This window comes from Pseudochaenichthys georgianus, chromosome 2, assembly GCF_902827115.2.
Source record: "Pseudochaenichthys georgianus chromosome 2, fPseGeo1.2, whole genome shotgun sequence".
In the NCBI taxonomy this organism is placed as follows: domain Eukaryota; kingdom Metazoa; phylum Chordata; class Actinopteri; order Perciformes; family Channichthyidae; genus Pseudochaenichthys; species Pseudochaenichthys georgianus.
Genome location: NC_047504.1, coordinates 5,761,652 through 5,783,482, shown reverse-complemented (window position 1 = coordinate 5,783,482; position 21,831 = coordinate 5,761,652). Strand labels below are relative to the sequence as shown.

General features: G+C 42.5%; 1 protein-coding gene across 5 annotated transcripts in view; it reads left to right on the top strand.

Annotated features, from left to right (window-relative positions):
- LOC117458458 (sodium-driven chloride bicarbonate exchanger-like) overlaps positions 1 to 21,831 on the top strand; it is a 34,225-nt gene that overhangs the window by 6,303 nt on the left and 6,091 nt on the right. For 4 of the 5 annotated variants that reach the window (XM_034098945.2, XM_034098972.2, XM_034098963.2 and 1 more), the window contains 17 exons: positions 6,576 to 6,657; positions 10,424 to 10,567; positions 10,679 to 10,820; positions 11,123 to 11,283; positions 11,676 to 11,864; positions 13,705 to 13,793; positions 14,063 to 14,220; positions 14,361 to 14,448; positions 15,175 to 15,321; positions 15,864 to 15,964; positions 16,827 to 17,001; positions 17,394 to 17,527; positions 17,654 to 17,899; positions 19,344 to 19,449; positions 20,143 to 20,304; positions 21,330 to 21,443; positions 21,618 to 21,779. In XM_034098945.2, coding sequence (XP_033954836.1) covers positions 6,576 to 6,657; positions 10,424 to 10,567; positions 10,679 to 10,820; positions 11,123 to 11,283; positions 11,676 to 11,864; positions 13,705 to 13,793; positions 14,063 to 14,220; positions 14,361 to 14,448; positions 15,175 to 15,321; positions 15,864 to 15,964; positions 16,827 to 17,001; positions 17,394 to 17,527; positions 17,654 to 17,899; positions 19,344 to 19,449; positions 20,143 to 20,304; positions 21,330 to 21,443; positions 21,618 to 21,779 — 2,400 coding nt within the window. Of the gene's footprint in view, positions 1 to 6,575; positions 6,658 to 10,423; positions 10,568 to 10,678; positions 10,821 to 11,122; positions 11,284 to 11,675; positions 11,865 to 12,175; positions 12,467 to 13,704; positions 13,794 to 14,062; positions 14,221 to 14,360; positions 14,449 to 15,174; positions 15,322 to 15,863; positions 15,965 to 16,826; positions 17,002 to 17,393; positions 17,528 to 17,653; positions 17,900 to 19,343; positions 19,450 to 20,142; positions 20,305 to 21,329; positions 21,444 to 21,617; positions 21,780 to 21,831 lie in introns of all 5 variants that reach the window. The other variant, XM_034098979.2, reaches the window with a different exon arrangement.

Sequence of the window (21,831 nt, the reverse complement as noted above, 5' to 3'; positions counted from 1 at the left end):
TTACTAAAATCAGTTTTCCCCACACCATAATCTTTAGCTTAAGCTGATGCCATTATCAAAATGTTACGCTGTGTGAGTTTATCTTTCGTGCTGCACTACACGTACGGAGTCTCGCATCACATTTGTATGTGCACAGACTTATTTCAAATCAAAGAATCAGATATTTTCTAGCAGAGCTAATCATCTTTTGAATTTTCTTTGCATAGCTTTATATCCAAGCCCAAGGTGTGCTCAAGACTGTGAGCCACGTAACAATATCTATGACCTCAGGTAGACCCTCACTTCCTTCTTTTATATTTCAAAACTCAACTTTTTATTGCAGGCTATCTTAAAATGATCTAACCCTCAAGGCTCAACTTGATGTCGTCAGGGTTGTTCCTCTAGACTTGAATCTTCCTTGAGCCACAAGACACATGCGAATGCCGTGATGGTCGTTAAGTAGCCTCCAACAATTCCTAACATCATACCAACAACATCTATCAAAGTCAGCCCCCTGTTGATTGTCACTGCAGTAGCTCCGGGCTGTACTCTGCTTTGACAAGCGGAATTACACTCGCTCATGTGAACCAACTATGACTGCGCTATCACTTTGGGATAGTGCTGTAAAAGGTGAAAGCCAGAGGTCAGACGGAAAGTGGAGCACATTGCAGAGGAGATTTAGGAATGTAATTGTGCGATGTGGGGAGGTGAGTGCTGTATTTAGGGCGTTGAGTTCAAGCACACATTTCAGGTCACTTTCACTGTTGGCTGGGTTTATTTTTAGACTCTATCAGTTAAAGTTACACAACAAGATATCAGGTATGGGATTACAGAAGTTTCTCATCTTTTGTTCAATGTCAGATCAGGAACTGTAAGGGAAACTTCTGCAGCAATGGAGAGTCAGGACTCAGAGAGACACGAGGAGAGTTGGAGCTTTGATGTCAAACACTGGTAGTTTATTACAAGTCAACGGCCGGAGAATTCATATCACAAGTCACAGCAGCAAAAGGTGTCAATGTCAATTCTGCCCAGCCTATCTCTCGATAGACCTTTTTAACTAGTTTACAGAGAGTTAATGAGCATATTGGGGAGGCGTAAACATCTGTGGAGCTTAGAAAGCCAGCGTTCCCACTGCCGTAAACCATTTTGTGACCGAGAGTTGAACTGGTTTATCAAGATAGCTGGAGCCTCCCATTCCTTAAGAGAGATAACAGAGCCAGGGTTTGGTCGTAAATGTCAACAGGCAATAAGGTTAAATATCTTAGGAGTAAGGAAGAATTATTATTTGACACTTAGGAAGAGAGAAGAAATATTCTCTAACAGCAACAATACATACATATTGAGTATCTCGTTGTGCTTATCCCCCAGTATGTGCAGGGAACACTGGTGTTATTTTTTGCTTTCCCACATTAGTTGGTTATTTTCATCAGTGGTCAGCAGTTGTGTTTAAAGCCAGGGCGGTGGCTGCCTGTCGATCTGGAGGACACCCAGGCTTTGTTCAGGTCAATCACTTGATCCTCCTCAGGCGCTGTGTAACAATGTGAGGCATGCAACTCATTAGAAAGAGTGGTGGGAACACGGAGCGCACGTGTAGCAGCCTGAGGAGTGAATCGGGTGTTGAGAGGTGGTGGATGAATGGTGAAGAAATGCCTCCCGTGTATTGGATTTATCTGTCTAAGTGCAGATTGAATGAAGGTTCTGCTAACACGGTGCTTTTAAGTGCAATTGGGACATCCTGCGTGGATCTATGACAAATAACCTGTGGGAAATCTCTGGAAGCTGGTTTGCAAATGTATTCGTTTTTCTAGTGAAATGCACTCAAGTCTTCTCAATCACGATTTATTAACAATTGTTTTATCTTTAAATATTACTTATTTAGCTCTATTTTTAAATACTTTGGATCCAATGTGTCAGGGTTTAAGTTTAAAGCAACAGGGTGCTATGTGTAAATAGTCATTGCGGTCTTAGTGAAGATTCTAAAGCAAAACCACAGCAGAATTGTTTTATCTTATTTCAAAAGTTATCTATAGTTACTTAAAAGCAGGCCTTAATATTACAAAATTCACTTCGACCCTGTGTTTCATCCAAAGGAAAAACCTAAATCAAACCAAGATCTACGCCGACTGTCCTGTATGTGTTCTTCCCAGTGCAGGATATGACTCTGAAGCTCTGCTGCATACATCCACAGAGGTATGTGCATTGAATCAAAATCAGATGAAACTCAATGTCAAGGCTTTCAAGGTCATGATGCTCCATTTCCCATCGCTGCACCAATGCTAGCACTGTGCACACATACAGTACATGAGCACACAGATGCGCTGTTAACTCAGTTTGACACTAGAACATCCTCCGGTCCTCGGTTTGTGAAGCCTTTTGCTCCTCTCCCCCACTGTGGAGCTCATCCATCCACACTGCTCCGCCCCGTCACACCACTGCGCATCGTGCATTGGCAGGCATGTGTGTACAGTACATGTGCAAAGCATATGTATAATAATACAGAGAAATCAACAACCAGTCAAGGGAAAGGCTTACTATGAAAAATAATGTATGTTCACGTTATGTTAGAGTGTCTAATCATCATGCGGGTCACATGTCTACCCCTCCTCCACCTTTACCACCCTGACTCCCCTGGAGTCTCGGTCACGTGCTCTGTGCTCACGTTTCCCGAAGCTGTCACCCACGACCAGAGAGCCAACGCAGAAATGTCTGATTTTATTCTCTCCACCACGCAGGAGCCTCCATCACTGATCCCATGGTCGCAGACAAGGTTTTATCGTGCTGTAAACGCTGGCAGATTAATCTCGACCCAGATTGTTGTGCAGGGATGTTTCTCTGTGGGCTGGTCTGGGGTCAGCATCATGAGGTAGAAACCCGTCTATAAATAGTAGCAGCGACCTGCAGGCGGGAGATTCTGGCTCATCTGTCGTAGTGGGCAGGGTAAAGCTTTGTTTCGGACGAAGCAGAAAAGAGCATAGCAACAGGCTAGAATTAATCAGATTGGTCACTTTTTTTGTATTTTATTAGAATAAATTGTTACGTTCAATTTGGGGATTTTTTTTCCCAGACATCCTTGCAGATTTTTTCAGAAAATTAATTGATTGGGATGGAAACTGGCAACAGAAAGGTAGGAGTGGAAATAGTGTACATGTATGAGAAGTATTCAAAAACAACCAAACAAATGGCATATATTTGGACTAAGAATGTTGATATCTCAGCAACTAAGATGCCTTGTAGAGGAGAACATGGTCACTCTGTACACCGTCTGGATGTCAATGGTTACTTTCTCATAACTCACAGTGGGGAGAATACCTTTTTTTCTCTTGCCTCTCAGGGCTATTCAGATCATTATGGAGCTTTATTTTGCATACTAGCTGCATATATAGATGTGTGTGTGGTTCTCATGGGTCTGGGACAGGGAGTGTAATTGAGTTTCCCAGGGAGCCTGCAGGGGCCTGCCCCCTGCTACTCTCCCAGGCTTTCACAACCGATAACATCTCTGTCTTTGCGACTTCCATAAGTACAAACAAAAAGTTTTTAGGAAATGAATTTGTTATTTTGGCCACCCTGGCGTACTGATTGTCTATGATTCCTCTCACAGTAGACACAAAGGATTGATTCGGAGGGAATTGTACTGCAGATGCATGGGCGATGACAGAATTACCACATTAGAAAATGTCAGTATTTCAGATGACCATTAACCATCTGCCAGGAGAAATCTAGGCATGTCTGTCTACAGGGACTTGGTAATTAATTCTCATCTGGGTCTCAGTGTGTGTGTGTGTGTGTGTGTGTGTGTGTGTGTGTGTGTGTGTGTGTGTGTGTGTGTGTGTGTGTGTGTGTGTGTGTGTGTGTGTGTGTGTGTGTGTGTGTGTGTGTGTGTGGCCTAGCATTACTATACTTGTGGGGACCTAAATCTGTTTACACAGTCACGTGTGGGGACTCACCTCCCTTATGGGGACAAATTGGAGGTCCCCATGAGAGGAATCATTCATTTTAGGATGAAGACTTGTTTAGGGTAAGGTTAAGGTTAAGGGTAAGGGTTAGGGTTAGGCATGTGTTGGTTATGGTTAAGGTTAGGATAAGTCTCCAGGAAATGCATGTAAGTCAATGTAATGTCCGCTGAAGTGATGTATATATGTATATATATACATGTGTGTGTGTGTGTGTGTGTGTGTGTGTGTGTGTGTGTGTGTGTGTGTGTGTGTGTGTGTGTGTGTGGGTGTGGGGGGGGGGCTCCATCAGAGTCTGTTAATGTCTCTCTACAGTAAGCCCACCATGTCAGCATCTGTCCACACACTCCTCCGATGCTTTGGCTTCTTTTCTCACATGGTCGTCCGTGTGCGGGTGCGTGTGTTTGTCTGTCTGTCTGTGTGTGTGTGTGTGTGTGTGTGTGTGTGTGTGTGTGTGTGTGTGTGTGTGTGTGTGTGTGTGTGTGTGAGTGTGTGTCTGTTTGTGACAGCGTTCCAGTGTTCTTGCTTAATCTCTCAGGATCAGAGATTGATGGCCAGCATCAGCCAACTTTAGCTTGTCACAACACAGAATGCAACATGTCTCATGTTTTGGCAATATTTGCTATATTACTCACGCTGTAGAAGGTCCATTTGAAAAGCAGGATTTTTTATATTTCTATGATATATTTTTTTACAGTAGCAAATAGATAGATAGATTCAACTTATTGTCATTACACAGTACAGGTACCATGTAACAAAACGGTTTCTCTACATTTGACCCATCCTAGTGTTAGGAGCAGTGGGCTGCCATTATGTACGGCGCCCAGGGAGCAGTGTAGGGAACGGTGCCTTGCTCAGGGACACCTCGGTAGCACTTGGTCTTTCCGGGACTTGAACTGGTGACCTTCCAGTTGCTAAGCCAAGTCCCTATGGACTTCGCCACCAACTGCAGATGCAACATTTAGACTGAAAGAATATGATTATTTTATTTGACCAATAACATTTCTGTATACTTGTTCTTTTAAAAATGAGCTAATGGCTAAGGAATTAGCAAGCTGTGAACATGCTAGTGCTAGTAAGTCTAGTTTTATGTTCAGAACGGATATTGATCACGTGTTATACAGTTTCCGACAGATGGATTGTGTTCATGTGCATGACTTACTAAAGCAGCCATGTGTGAATTTATTTCAATACAGCACGGTTACTTCGATGACCCTGCTATATTCCAACGTTTTCCTGCTCATTACATGATTGCTAATCGCTTATTTGAAGATTAAGCCTTGTTTCAAACACATTTATCAGACTAACTTATCAGAGTCAGATTGAATGCATATAGGACACATGTATGCAGAAGTGTTCATGATGTTCAGTATTCTTGAACTCCATATTGATTCCATTCAGGAACTAGGCCATCTGTGTGTAAGTGAGGGAAGCCAACAACGATCATCCCTCAATCGCATGTTCATGTTTTTATTTAGATTGCAAGGAGAGCATTCACAGCTCTACAATAAAAAAAATATTTGACCCATTTAAAATAGTGAAACCATGGAAAATCTATAGTTGGTGATCAATGTACGTTGTCTGTCTGGCTGCCCACAGAAATCAATGCATGGAAAACACTGATAAACTTGGGGGTGCCTTTAACATGTTATGTAATGTCATTAATTGTGTGAAGTCTTGATCTGGTTTATATGTGTAAGCTTGTGTCTGATGATCAAAAAGCTTAGTTGAGCTTAGTGCTTTGTCATGATCTCATCAGAAAAACATGAACGAAGGGTTGCTGATTCTACATTCGTACATGTTTTACATCAAGGACCTCTGTACCACATTATGTCTTCTTGTCAGTAGTACATAGTGTCAGGCTTCACAGACAATAGCCGTGTAAAATGGAAGAAAAGTAATACTTTTTCAGTACAGTACTCTTATTTTGACATGCAAAGGAAATGCCAGGCTTGGGCAAACTCTCTCTTACGCAGCGTCCACACGGCAGCGTGCGTTGAAGCTTCAACGCTTCTGCCCATTCACTTTGAATAGGGTGAGGTCACGCTTTGCCGAACTGCATTGTGGTTCCGTCGCTTCAAAAGTTGAGCAATGTTCAACTTTTGAAGCTTCGACGGATGCGTCAGCCAATCAAATCATTCATTTCTCAAGGTCAGTGCTACAGTATTTATAGCGTGGAGTAAGAAAAGCAGTATGCCTCCATTAGCACCAGCCACCAGCCTGTACTCCAGCATCTGCTGCTCCACTTCCTTAGACATCTCCCCTGCCAGAGGCGTGGGTGGTGGAGCATTCACACCGTTTAATGCTTACGCACAGTGATGCATCCTTTATAAACCATGACTCAAACACAGTGTAATCTGGCAATTTGGCTTTTTTTATATTGCAATTGGGTGCCTTTTGTTGCCATGGTGAAAGTTGCTTGAAGTTATGATGCCGAGCTGTGTGTATCATCTCATCACGTGTGTGTGTGCGGGGGGGGGGTGGTCTTATGTAATAGCATTAATGAAATATCCTTACACAAGGATCTCCTGTGAACAGTTGGATACCAATATTAGGGAATGTGCTTATATTAATTATTAACTCTAAGTGATGTGGCCGTAACACGCAAACTGTTCACACCTATTTTGTTTGTGTCTCTTTTTCCAGAGAGCTGATGAGGAGGCAGTGGTGGACCGTGGGGGCACGCGCTCCATGCTCAACACCAACTTTGAGAAGGAAGAACTCGAAGGTAACACCATAAGTGATCATTAATATTAACATTACACAATTACTTATACATCTTTGTGGAGAAGATAAAAGAAAATAGGCACGCGAGGGATTTCTGTATTGTAAGGGGACTCATAATAGAGTGCCCCTTCAATGAAACACATCACTATAACACTTACAAAAAAGCTTTAGTGTGAGTATCTGTCGTCGTCATTTTTATTTATGTAAATTGATAGGAGGTTATAATATATTTGTAGTCAAGGAATAGCAGTAAACCTATCCAAAATAGCAGAATTACTGACAGCCGAGATGCTGATGGCGGGAAACTTGTCAGTCTACCTGTCTAAATCACTAAATGGAAATGAGCTTTTGATGTGAGTCCTGCAGAATCAAAGTGTGCAGGCTTTTGTCTCTTTGTGTGTTTGCATCAGCATTTCATCCGTCGTAAAAGAGACAGATTTCTACACCAACAGCATTCTGAATTGACCCAACGTGCAAAACAAGGTTTTTTGAAAGGTACTTTGGGAAACAGGGAATCACAAAGAGAGCAAATATAGGCAAGGTGAGCTTAGGAAAAGTGGGGACAATTACTTATTTTTCACTAGAAAAAAACTCTAGATGATAAAGTAAGATGATTTATATATTTGTAACTTTGTATACGAGGGGAACATTTTATTTTTACCAATTAGATCACACATTTTTGTGTAAATCAAGTGGTGGAAAGGAGGGAATAAAACATCTATTATCTAGAGATTTGGTTCCCCTGTCAGTATCCACTGTATTTTTGTTGCCAGGCAACGTCCTCATAGGAAGCCGGCAAAGCTGTCAGTCTTTGATTCTGACGGTGCCGGCGAGATGGGCTTTCATCTCAAGGACTCCTCATCCTCGAATGATAGTTTCCATAATGACTATCCCTCTGTCTGGTGCTGTGTAACGCTGACTCTGCGTCAGCAGGAGAGCAGCTCCTCTGAAGTTATCTCGCTCACACACTCAGACCCTTTCAGCCCCTTCAACACTCATTCTCATACACCCTTATATTCGGGATAAAAGTAAGAGGTAAGCAGGACATCAAGAACAAAAAAAACTTTACATTACTTTATTGAAAATAAAAAAGGAACATGAAATTGGGCGACATTTTCATCCGTTATTTTACACATACAGAATGTTGTTCATTTTCACTCAATACAACATTAACCGTCCTGATGCCCCAAATACTCGCTAGAGCAACACATATGGATTAATCTGCTGCTAAAATGAGTCCTCAACAAATCAAACGGAACAAGCATAGCCCAGTAACTGTAACTATGAGGATTAATTAGAGTAGTTAAGGGACGGGTGTCGCAGTGGTCTGTGCATCTGATCATCAGATCAAGGGGGGTGCTGGGGAACTCCAGTTCGAAACCCGCTCCTGCCACCACTGCGTCAGGCCGTTGTGTTCTTGGGCAAGACACTTCACCCGGAGTTGCTCCTGTGGGTATTGTCCACAGTACATGTATAATACCAATGTATACTTGTAAAAGCGGCTCGATGACTTAGAGGCCTGAAGATGGACGGTGTGGCGCAGTGCGCTGTGCAATGATCATCAGATCAAGGGGTGAAACCCGCCGCTGCTGCGTCTAAAGCCGTTGTGTCCTTGGGCAAGACACTTCACCTGAACTTGCTCCTGTGGGTATTGTCCACAGTGACCATTGCATGTATGATATGTGTAATGTGTATTTGTAAGGCGCTTTGAGTATCTGGAAAAGCGCTATAATAAATGTAAGGAATTATTATTAATGATTGTTCTGCAACGTCAGAGCTGCGTATCTAGACCCAGTCGTGTGAGGAGAAAACCCAGCCAATCAGAACGGATGTATTCTGTGGCCCTGAAAGCAGTGTATTCATGAATACACACACAAAGACAAAGACATGGAATAGCAGTGCGTCACGCACCGCTGCATGAATGCAAGGCTTGACTGACGGAAAAAAAGAGAAAACATTGTCTGACATCAGTAGTAGTTCAGGCCTGGAGGAGGCGAGCTATTTATAAGTCATGGCTCATGAGCTCGAGTGCTCCGTTTTCCTCACATACCTGCTACTTCCTGTCTGCTGGAATCTGCTTTACGGTGAAACTTGCTTCATGTGCAAAGTCAGTTTTACCTCTACTTCCGACATACATCATTTACACACTGCTAACAGCAATCTGCTCTGCCTGAATGCGTCTCCAGTCGACAGAGTAAAATACACTTTCAAACTGCAAATACATTTTTACACACGGTTAGTTTTACCGCTACGTTCTCCGAGACCTCACTTAACCTCTGTCCTGGAATCCTACTGATGAAAGACAGACGAGTGCGTCTCCTTTCAATCGCTGTGATGCCAGAGTGCTCTCAGGTGATTCACGTTATGTCTGTGCATGCATCTGATTACTGCCCTATGATGGGATTTGTCTCCAAGAACAGTTTAAGGAATTCATGGGGGATTTGACCCCCTCATAATAAATGAAAATGAAAACAGAATAAGCTCATTTATTTCTAAAACATGCACAAGCCGCACACCCTCCACAAATGGCTTTACTTGAGCTAGGATTTAAATTTGAGAGAGTTCCCTAATGTTTGTGTAAATACAATTATGTTAAGGGATTTGGTTTAGTTTTTAGAAGTGACCAGGACACCATAATGTCAGAGTTTTTCTTTTACCAAAACAAATAAACTATAAAAAAGCAATATAAGTGTGTCTTAGTTAGGTACAACTCAAACTAATTGAGGGGAACATGTCCCCCGTCACATGTGAATATGAAACCTTTCATTATATTACAGAATAATAAATCAGAGAATATTTTTATCACTAAATGTAACATGATTGAGCTGCCTGGACTTTAGCAGTGAAGATGGATTAAAAAGAAATCACAGTTAATTATAGACTTCCTTGTCATTTTGGGTTCTTCCTTGTAAAATGATGGTAAAGCCGGGAGCTAATTAATAATCCTCTGATGTAGCTGTCAAGCATCAAACTGCCCTTGGTGTCGCATTACGCCAGGGGCAGAGGCATCTCATATGGTGCAGGAGAACGAGTCTGCGTCCGGCCACTGAGACGAGGGCCGGCGGGAACAAGCAGCAGCGGGGCAGCTTGACCGCAATAAAGGTGGAGGAAGTCAGCTCGCATTATCTATGTGTGCACGTACACATACATGCACAGAGAAAGGCCCTTGTGCTCACACGGTACAATATCCTTCCACAGTCTCATTATCTGCTCTGTATTGATTTACAATTCAAATCTGTAAAAGTCCTCAAATTACAAGATCCATTTCAGCCTCCTTAAAGAGGACAATGGTTCTATTCAAGCCCAGGAGGGTTTCCCAACATTTGTTACAATGCCTACATTTTGGTTTGCTTCGAGGTACTGAGTAACCGCATTCCGTCTGTGACCCGCTTTGTTCTGTCACCCGCATGGCTTCATACCATTTACAAATTACCTCATTCATCCGGTTCCCTATTAGCAATGGGTTTGAATCTGAAATATTGCCAATTTTGCCCTTGTCTTGTTGGTCAACCCTCCTCTCACAAAGTCTTGAGTAAAATCTGACTCTTGCTACTCTGGTGTATATAGCAGTCTATGCTGTTGCTGATTCAAGATGAAAATGCCCCCCCCCCCCCCCATTGTTAGCTACTTCACTGATTCTGTATGGGTCTTAAAAAGCGTCAAAGAATGAATCCATGACATTGTAAATAGACGGGAAACATCAAACTAGTCTTGAGTTTAAAGGACAGACCGTAGAGTCTCACATTGTCTGGTGCATGTTTCTCCAGGTCACCGCACTCTCTACATCGGGGTACACGTTCCTGTGGGCAGGAGGTCGCACCGACGTCACCGTCACCATGGACACAAACACAGGAAGAGGTCCAAGGAGAGGGACTCTACAACTGATGATGGAAGAGAATCTCCGTCTCACAGTAGGTCTTAAAATGGACTAAATGTATTATCTCTATTTTCCTGTTTCATATCTGTCCTGTCGCCTTTGCCGCTCCTTTATCTGTCTCCACACACTTTCCCATTTCCTATAGCAGACACACCAGCTCAGAGGGTGCAGTTCCTGTTGGGGACAGAGGATGCCGATGAGGAACACATTCCTCATGCCCTGTTTACGGAGCTAGACGAAATCTGCCTCAGGGAGGGTGAGGACGCAGAATGGAAAGAGACAGCCAGGTACACCACTGCAGTCGGTCCCATGGGCTACAGCTGGCCAGATGTGCCAATTCTCCTCTCCTGGGAGTTTGATCGTGTTTATGTCTGACTGCAACTTTTTTCACCAAGCTGTCGTTATATAACCATTCCTCCCAGGATGTCCAAACTTAATATCAAAGCATACACTGTATCATTTATATATCAGATAGGAGGACACATTCTCTACAATGTCAATCAAATTGCTCATTATAGTGTTTGGAACTGATACTTTTTTTTTTTAACTTCTATCAAATATAAACTTTTTTTATGTGTGATGTGTGCAGGTGGCTCAAGTTTGAGGAGGATGTTGAGGACGGTGGTGAGCGGTGGAGTAAACCCTACGTAGCCACTCTGTCTCTACACAGCCTTTTTGAGCTTCGTAGCTGCATCATGAACGGCACCGTGATGCTAGACATGAGGGCCAACTCGCTGGAGGAGATCGCAGGTGAACACTTACAATAATTGAAAATGTTCCATGGTATTGTGCAGCTCAGTGGTTACAACTATAAACTGCCTTATCTGTTACTATCAACACTCTCTAGTTACTTTTGGCAGCAGAGCATTATAACGAGTAAACAGAAGTTCACAAAGACAGTGTTTTCATTTTTGAGGGCAGCAAAGTGTGTTAATCTGATTGTGGGAAAAACTGTGCTGCTGAATAGATCTGGTGAACATAGCCTAGTTTGTGACGATGTTATCAGCTTCAGTGGGTCTGAGTGGGTTTTAGTGGGAATAATCAGCTTAGTAGGTACACACTTCATTAGACTTTGTGACTTTGAAATGAACTGTTTAAAGATTAATGTGGAAACCTACATGTGTATACTTTTAACCTTTCAGATATGGTTCTGGATCAGCACGAGCTGTCAGGTCCTGTAGGTCCGGAAGCCAGGAGGAGGATCCGCGAGGCTCTGCTCAAACAGCACCACCACCAAAACCACAAGAAACTGGCCAACCGCATACCCATCGTACGCTCCTTCGCTGATATCGGCAAGAAGCAATCTGAGCCTCATTCCATGGACAAGAATGGTGAGCACACATACACACACACTGCAGTCTTTTCATCACCTTGTTATATTCTCAGCTTTTCCCAACATATATGTTGATGTATGTACAAATATACAGTGTTTCTGTTTGCATAATGTTGTAATCCTTTCCATGCTTTTTCCAATGTTTGTCCTTTTGTGACTTTTATTGCTGTTCTCATTTTCTCCTCTTGTGTGTTTCTCCATGTGTGTGTGTGTGTGTGTGTGTGTGTGTGTGTGTGTGTGTGTGTGTGTGTGTGTGTTGTCCTCTGCTGTATTTGCATGTGTGTGACCGTGTGTCATTCATTCAAGCAGTGAATGGCCTCTATTATGAAACGGTAACATCTCCCAATCGTATGCTTGAATTCCCCGATATTACTCCACCAAGAAAGGCCTTTTCCTGTTTGGCATGGCCAGGGTGTGTGTGTTGCGTGTCATGTCTGTCCCCCCCTCCCTCACGTTTGAGCTCCTCCAGCAGCCATGGCAACATGACCCCAGACACGCCCTTTGGCAATCCCAACACCAAACGCCTAAGTGTTCTTCAGGCAGTGGCACAAGGCTACTGTCCCATCGCACAAGAAGACACAGAGCAGGAAATCTGCACAGGCAACCAGAGCTCATGCTTAACACTAAAGCTTAGTTAGCTATACTACCAATAGAATAAACAGGTACACATTAAAGTGGAGAGCGTCATCGTGAGAGGTTAGAAATGGGTATGCGGTGAAGAAAAGAGAGGAAACATGGTCCTTCAATTCTATTTTTGGAACTTAAAAGTGAAGCAATAAGAATAAAAGCACACAAATGCACACAGTTTTTTGTTCTTCCAAAGAAAAAAGGGGCATGTGCAGCGTGCCAGTTTTCATGATAATGTTCTCCACTTCTTGTCATTGTGAATGTTTAATGACTAAAACCATAACAGATGTGTGACTCACGCTCTACACTCATAACAGTGACTAATTACTAATAGTGTTAGCTCCTTGCTTAAAATCCATGTTGTGACTTCTTTAAAAAAAAGAAATAGCTTATAACCTTTATTTTGTTGCCTTTGGGATTGACATTTAAAGAAACAGTTAACAGTGTGTGTGGAAATATGTTTATTCACTTTCTTGCAAATAGTTTGTCATACTATGTCATACCTATTTTGTTTCCACACCCAGCAATCCAGGTTAGTTGAGCTAACTGCTCAAGCTGCTGGCTTTACTGTAGTCTCATTATAAAACCGACAGCTATGAAAGTTGTATCAATCTTCCCAACTAAATCTCTGTAGGAAAGTGTTTTTGGAATATGCCTTTAGTGTTGCACAATTCCTTTAGTGGCAGTCGCATCACTCCGAGCGAACACAGGTGACGGTTTGAGCAAACCACATGTTTCACAAGTGCTGGGATTTGCTCAAACAGCTGTAACTGGTGCATTCACTTCACACTAAGGACTTATTTTAAAGGAGCAATCTTTGACTTTTTAAAAACGTTTTGTTGATACACACATTCAAAATTGGAAGTTAAAGATTGTACCTTATTTAGTTTAGTAACCTTGAAAGACAAGCCTAAGGTTGAGCTATAATCACTATCCACTGCGCCAGTGAGCACTCATCAGATTCATATTAAGCTAACTCACCAGGTACACTCTGAAACCATGTACAATATTATCTTTTGTCACTGGGGCTGAACCTTTTCATCAATCAAGGTCAAGCTCCCAAAACAAAAGGGTCCACTGTTGTATCATATTGTTCAGAGAATGTAACTGTACCCCACTCACTGGAGACCTTTGTGTGGGAAAGAAGTATTTTGATAGGCTGTACTTCTGTGAAAATTGACATGATGTTGCTTTGGTGCTCTTCCTCACAGGTCAAACAGTCTCACCTCAGTCCCAGTCGACTAACCATGATGGCAAACAGGACGTGAGCAGAGAAAACAGTGCTGTGGACTTCAGCAAGGTGAGCTCCCCGACCCACCGCTGATCCTGCTGTTTATCTACGGGCACTGATATCTGAGCACACAACTAGTCCTGTATATTTAACCGATTGGGTTACAGGTGAAAGGATCACTGTGAGCCTCTCACCCAGGGAAAAGAAGGGGAATTTAACAGGAGTAAAGCTTGTTTTCTTTTGTTGTTTGGGATCAAATCCAGGCTGTATTTTGGAATTGTATTCAGCACAAAATATTGGTCTTAAGATGCTATTATTGTTTTCTTTCCGTCTCACAGATTGACCTCCACTTCATGAAGAAGATCCCTCCCGGTGCTGAGGCGTCTAACGTCCTGGTGGGGGAGCTGGAATTCTTAGAGCGCCCCGTGGTGGCCTTTGTCCGCCTGTCCCCTGCTGTAATGCTCAACGGCCTGGCTGAGGTTCCCATCACTACAAGGTGTTACGCTTACTGATGGGAAAAGCACTTCTCTCTGTATTCTGTATCGCTTCTGGATAGATGAGCTGATAATCCCCTGAATGCTTCCTCAGAAAAGGATTTGACTTTTACTCAAACCTGTTGTCCTTTGTGTTGCACAGGTTTCTTTTCATCCTGCTAGGCCCTTTGGGAAAAGGTCCACAGTATCATGAAATTGGCCGGTCTATTGCTACACTCATGACTGATGAGGTGAGGCCTAAGTACAACACTTTTTAATAATGTAAACATATGTACAATAACAACAATTCAACTTACTTGAGCCTTTAGGGCTGAGGAGACACTTGTCTTGGTGCCCCATAAACATTTAAATAGACAGCATTTTTAGTATTAGTGATTTTGGATCCCTGCCAAGCTGTCTTGTAAAATAGGTTTTTTCACTATCAAATTAATTAATCCGTACACATAAATGAATAGTTTAATTTGTAAACGTTATAAATGGCATTAAGGCAGTTTGAGTAGTAGAGAAACAGTCCGATGAATCAAAAGTCCCCTTACCAGCTCTAGTGACCTGATCTTTGACCTCCGTTAAAAGCAGGGGAATCCTTAAGGGATCAGCAGAGTGTGACATGCAAACAGCGACAGGATATCCCACAGCTGCACTTACTGACCATCATATGAGCCAGATGTTGCTATTTTTTCTTCCTTTTACAACCGTCCTGTGCGATGTATGAAAATAGACGTGTATCCAAGTCAGCCTACCTCATACAATGACTGATTTTAAATGCCATTTTCTTAATGTCTTTCATTTGTTGTAAAGCACTTTGAATTGCCTTGTGTTGAAAAGTGCTATATAAATAAACTTGCCTTGCCTTGCCTTGCAACGCAGTATATTCTGAATGTTTCATGTTTTGTTGTGGTGATATGGACTTTCTGTAAATATACTGAAGACATGAACTCCCTTCATTTGCTCCACAGATTTTCCATGATGTTGCTTACAAGGCCAAAGACAGGAATGACCTGGTGGCAGGCATCGATGAGTTTCTGGACCAGGTGACAGTGTTACCTCCTGGAGAGTGGGACCCCTCCATCAGAATAGAACCTCCCAAAAACGTGCCCTCTCAGGTAAACCAATGACAGCACATAACAAACCATTGGTTGCACACATTTATGGACGTAACATAAGGTAACTAGGATGAATGTTTCCAAATTGAAGGAATCATCTGCAGCAAAACAATTAGAATGATACCACTGTTATGTCATAATGTGCCTGAGTCCCCTTGGCGACGCACTGACTTCTGAGAACTATTTAAACATCTGCGTTCACCCTATTATCTACTGCGTTGTACTCTGTGCTTTGATGCCGCTCCCCAGGGTTCTGCTCTCAATCCTCTCACACACCATTTTCCTACATTTGTTATTTTGACTGACTTTGAAGATTCGCCATCTTGTTTGGAAGAGCTACCTAACAGAAAGCTGCTTTGGGTGATTCAAAAGTAGATTTTCTTTTCCTCTCTGTGCAATTCGATTGTTGTGCTGATGAACTCTGTGTCAGAAACAGCTACATTTATGAATAAGAGATCATCTGGTGGCAACAAATATAAGACTATTATTGTTCCTATGATCCAGTCACAGACAGTTGACTGACAGTGATCTTAACCATGCAGGAAAAGCGAAAGATTCCCCCTCTTCCCAACGGAGTGACAGATCTTGGAGAGTCGGAGGACCACGGAGGACACGGTGGGCCTGAGCTGCAGCGCACTGGGAGGTAGGTGTTAGATAGAGACATTGTGGTTTGACAGCCTCGAGCTCTTGAAGCTCTTCTTCCTCCCCGTCTTCCTGTCGCCTGATAGCTGCCTCCCTGTCCCCAAACTATAAATATAGCCCTCTTAGAGGCAGACTACTCTACTGGTGCATTATCATTCCTCATGCTATAATGCAACAAAGACCTTTTTAAGATTTAAATAAAGGTTTTACAGATGAAAAAACATCATGTTGTCATTACCTAGAAATCACCTAATGACAGGCAGGAGAGTTTTGACCTTCAACTTGGATCAATAAAATGACGTGTGAGACGATAAGTGTATATCTTTGTAGTTTGATAGCACATGAGTGAGTGATGTGCTGCTGAGCTGTGGTACGGTGCATTACAGGCTCTTACTCCAGCTAACATTGTCCGGAACCTCATTCTCGGCTATCAAACCCCACCAAATCCCTCCCGGGACATTGCTCTGCCGCCTCAGACTGGAACAAGCAAACTGTCCCGCCCACTGTTTCCATGGCAACCACCTCCTGCTTCTTAACACGGTCCTGGCTCGCTGCATCACGAGAGCCTACTCACTGTGGTTGAGAGTCTTTTAAAGATAGATGCACGAGTCAGAGGTTATCAGCATTGTAAATGTAGGTCAGAGGGGCCTGGTACACCAAATAGAAGGTCCTATTATATCTTCACACGGTTCATTTCCAAAAGAAGCAATACAAGCAGATGACCTCCTTATTCCAAAACCCCCAAAATAGTCAGAAAAATGTCCCATTGCAGCAAAAACACTATGTTTCATTCAGTTTTGCAATGTGTCAATTTTCCGTTTGATGACGAGCGGTTACTTCATGATTTCCCTGTTCCACCACAGGCTTTTCGGCGGGTTGTTCTTGGACATTAAACGGAAGGCCCCTCACTACTTTTCCGACTTCAAAGATGCCATCAGCCTGCAGTGTCTGGCCTCCTTCCTCTTTCTCTACTGCGCCTGCATGTCACCCGTCATCACCTTTGGAGGACTCCTGGGGGAGGCCACAGAGGGACGGGTGGTAAGAAACAAGCATCTTCATTGCTTATTCTTCTCTTAGAACTTGAACCCTTTCGCAGTTTGTTTTCACATTCTTGAAAATAATTGTAACATTTTGTTCACCTAAAAAAGTTATGGTTAAAAAAACAAACAGTTCTATTATTTAATTAACAAATTGAGCATTAAACACAAAGACAATGATAGTTGCATTTTAAATCCAGATATGAACTGATACTCTCCTACAACTAGCTCATACAGTATATCTCTGAGTGATGTGTTTATCACACAAGTTGACAATGCCATTCTAGCGTTAACATTTTGCTCAAAGCTCCGCGCTCTTAAAGCACTATGTTTTTCTCCGTGAAGTAACAATGTAAAGCAGTTGAATCAGTCTATTATTTCCTGTTTTCCCAGAGTGCTATTGAGTCCCTGTTTGGGGCTTCCATGACTGGAATCGCCTACTCTATTTTCGCGGGGCAGCCGCTCACCATCCTGGGCAGCACTGGGCCTGTGCTTGTCTTTGAGAAAATCCTCTTCAAGTTCTGCGCGTATGTCATCTTCATTTTCCCGTTTCAGTGCAAATTGTGTTTGTGTAAAAGTAGAATCCTTCTGTGTTCCTGCTTGAGTTAAGATGCCATATCTAATAGCTGTGTGTTTCTGTCCATCTGTCTCAGTGAGTATGGCCTCTCCTATCTCTCCCTGAGGGCCTGTATTGGCCTGTGGACAGCCTTCTTCTGTCTGCTGCTGGTGGCCACGGATGCCAGCTCGCTTGTCTGCTACATCACACGCTTCACTGAGGAAGCTTTTGCTGCGCTGATCTGCCTCATCTTCATCTACGAGGCTCTGGAGAAGCTGCTCCACCTGGGGACGCATTACCCCATCAATAAACACAACAACCTGCAGACTCTCACTCAGTACTCGTAAGTTCTGTTTTGAAATCCACAAGTGCTGCTTTACTTGATGGTGCAGATCATTTGGAAAATGATCAACAAAGTTTTTATTATCCAGTCTAACCCCTTGAAGCTGGAATGATGCTGTCATCGTTGCATGCACATTGACCCGGAGCACATGAACGTGTTTTGCAGCATCATCACGACAGATGGTGTCGTTGTGTTGTCGACACACTGTCCAGTTTCTCTGTAATGGGTTTTGCTTCATGGTGAATACATCCCATGTTGAGAGTGTGTCAGGAGCATCATGCATTATCCCAACACATAAGCTGGCTAGTGGTGATGTCAGGCCAAGAGCTCCTTCTGTGCTTCTCTATTCTGGTGAAGTGGACAGCAGGGGATGCTGACCTTTTTACTTTTGTAAAATGCCAGCAAAATAACATGTCAGAAGTGTTGTGAAGAGTGCATCAAATGATTTGTTTCCATTAGACCTTTTGATTTATCCGTCCATTATTTTCTAGATTATTTAGGTATTATAGCTTTAAATGATTTAAAACAATTATAAATGTCAGTGATACGGATTACAGATAACTAACACAGCAGAGGAAAACACATGTCAGTATGTATTAGGGCTGCTCGATTATGGCAAAAATCATAATCTCGATTATTTGGGTCAATTATTGATATCACGATTATTAAAAACGACTATCCATTTACTTTGAAAACATAAAAACATTTTTTTTAACAGTATGTTTATAACACTTGATTACCCTGAACTTTAAGTATAATTCAACTGAAAAACCAATACAAAAAAAAAAAAAAATCGTTTTATTTCGATTATGTTGTTTACATAATCATTGCAAGCCAAAATCGTAATTGCGATTAAAATACGATTAATTGATCAGCCCTAGTATGTATGAATTGTATCTATAGCTCATTAGGGTTTTTTTAGTGCCTTGGATTTGATCAAATAATCCCTGTTACTGCAGGTCTGTGGATTGCTTTCTTAAAGTGACCCTGATGATCAGAGCCACCATTTCCCAACTAAAGACCAAACCTAAGCCCTTGAAAGTGACCAGAAATATCAGCCCAGTAATGCCCAAACCACTTTTCGGGGTTATTTGGAAACATAAATGATACTCCAGAGAACAATGACAGGGTTGTTTCTCAGCTGAGGAATGTCCTGCTTGGTCACTGTTCTTGGAAGAATACGTTCGCAGGATCATAATTAAAAAGAAAAGAGGGGAAAGGGTGTATCAAATTCATACCGGTATCACCCTTAGAATCCAGAATGATTCTTATATCAGAGCGTGTCCCAAACTGTCCCATGGTCCTCAATGATGTCCCCTTTCTCTTAAAGAACCTAGTTTGAATTAGCTTGTTTCTTTTGTTTGTTGTTTTTTCTCTTTACGATTACAAGTTTTTTGATTTCAGATTATAATATTCACCTTGTCCTCTCAAATACCCTCCATAGGTGTGCATGTGTGGAGCCCATAAACCCCAGCAATGACACTCTGCAGTTCTGGGAAGAGAAAAACATCTCAGTCTCACAGGTCAACTGGACCATGCTGGAGGTCAAGGTAAGGAACCCTTGACATTTGGAGAAAATCATATCAAAATAACTGCACATATATAATGCGTTCATTACTTAATGGGCCCACGAGACACAGGACCAGCCCCCCCTACATTTCACTCCGAGACACATGATCTGTCTCTGTCTGCTGTTCGCAAAGAGCAGTCAAAGTGTGATCTCGAGTGGAGGGGAGAACAAAACACAGACAGAAATAGCACATCTGATAACAGTTCTTTTCCCAGACTCACTAACATAAAAACACTAGAAAGTTGGGGGTGTTTTTGCCAGTCTTTGGCACAGTGTCGCGTCTCCCACACTTAGCTTCATCAGGAAGCGTCAGAAGTCTAGGCGGGGATTAAAAACATGTGGGAAGGATTTCACAGGATTTAGACGTGCAGAATGGGCACGGAGATAAACTGTGAAGAGTAGATTCGTGCCGGTGGCGTAATGCTGCGTCACTCCTACACACGCTTGTAGATGTGGAGCAAATGGTTTTAAAAGCTGTTGGGATTGAACGCAAATGGGTGAATCGTGTACCACTATACGGACATTTAAAGCAGAGTAATAAATAAACTATTACTGGATGTTGTTCACTAATTCACCACTGACACCATCATCGCCATTATCTCCCCTGTCATTTTAATTGGCTGATTATTATCCCCACCATCATCATCATCACCATCTCCTCTGTGGCCAGTAGGAGTGCGAGATGTTTCACGGGGAGTTTGAGGGTACCGCCTGCGGACCCCATGGCCCCTACGTCCCGGACGTCCTCTTCTGGTGCGTGGTCCTGTTCTTCTCCACCGTCCTCATGGCCGCATTCCTCAAGGAGTTCAAGACGAGCCGTTACTTCCCCACCAAGGTACGCAGCAGCAGCAGCACTACATCTCTCTGAGTAATTCATAAAAACAAAGACACATTACATCTTTAAGAGGACGCTTAAGTGTATGACCTGCTTTTACATTTGTTATCAAATCAAAACAAGTTTTATTTATATAACACATTTAAAAGCGATTTTTGGTCGTGCTGTACATGTTATAAAAACACTTTACTACAATCACAATAAAAGACAATAATATACAACAGAAGTATAAAAAACAAAAACACAGGGAATAGTCAGGTGTCATACTCCGCTCTGACCAGACAGAAAAAGTGTGTCTTGAGTGAGGATTTAAAAACCCCTAGTGTCTGGGCCGACCTCACACTCCAGTTACACTCCTCCATTCACTTTGCATTGGTATTACTCTGAAATTGGGTTTCTTGCCTCTGTCTGTGACATTTTAGATAATGCTGCCATCTATTGGTTGTATTATTACACAGCAAATATCCTGCAGTCTGTGTGGCATTTCTATGTGTGCAATATCTATGATTCATGACACTCATGAGCCAATGTGTGGCGTGACTTCTGCAAACCAATCCACAGTATGCAGGCGCCTCCTTTTGGTGATGAATATATATTGTCCTCTGCAACACCACTGCTTAATGTTTTATTGCTCCCAGTGCATTTAATTGAACAGAGCAATGTTCAATACTTTATAAATAATATTCTTAGTCAGGCATTGAAGCAGACCAAGAAGTACAGTACACTTGTTTGAACATTAAAGCATGTAAACATGTCACATAAGAGGCATAATATACAAATATGAACCTGAAAGAGAGCATGATAGGGCCCCTTTAAATGACCAAAACAAGTTGAAACTAGCATTGGGCTAAACTTTGTATTCATTCTGATAATAGAGAAATAAAAATGAACAAAACAAATCATTGGGTTTATCGGAACAGAAGTGCCTTTGTCTGGCTATTGGCTTCTAGTTTTGCTCCTGAGTATTCTCTATGTGTGGGTAGCATGGGCTTTGTGTGAAGACTGTGCCTCTCTGTTCCCTGCAGGTGCGCGCCATCATCAGTGACTTTGCTGTGTTCATCACCATCCTGACTATGGTTCTTGTAGATTACGCCCTGGGGATCCCCTCACCCAAATTGCAGGTCCCCAGCAAGTTCAAAGTAAGTCCACATGAAAGCTTGTGTATGCATTGATAACTCCTACTTTAGATCTGGAAAATAAAAGGCACAGAAACAATGTAACTTGTTTTGTAGGAAATCCAAAATGTATCTCAGGAGGCTTGTAGAACAACAAATAGTCTCTACATTTAATCACATACCTTTCCCTCTCTCCAGCCCACCAGGGATGATCGTGGCTGGCTGATAAACCCTGTGGGGCCCAACCCCTGGTGGACCACCATCATCACCTTCCTCCCTGCTCTCCTCTGCACCATCCTCATTTTCATGGACCAGCAGATCACAGCCGTCATCATCAACAGGAAGGAGCACAAACTAAAGGTATTTCAACACTTTAGAGAGCTTCATTGTTTATTATGAACTCTGCTAAATC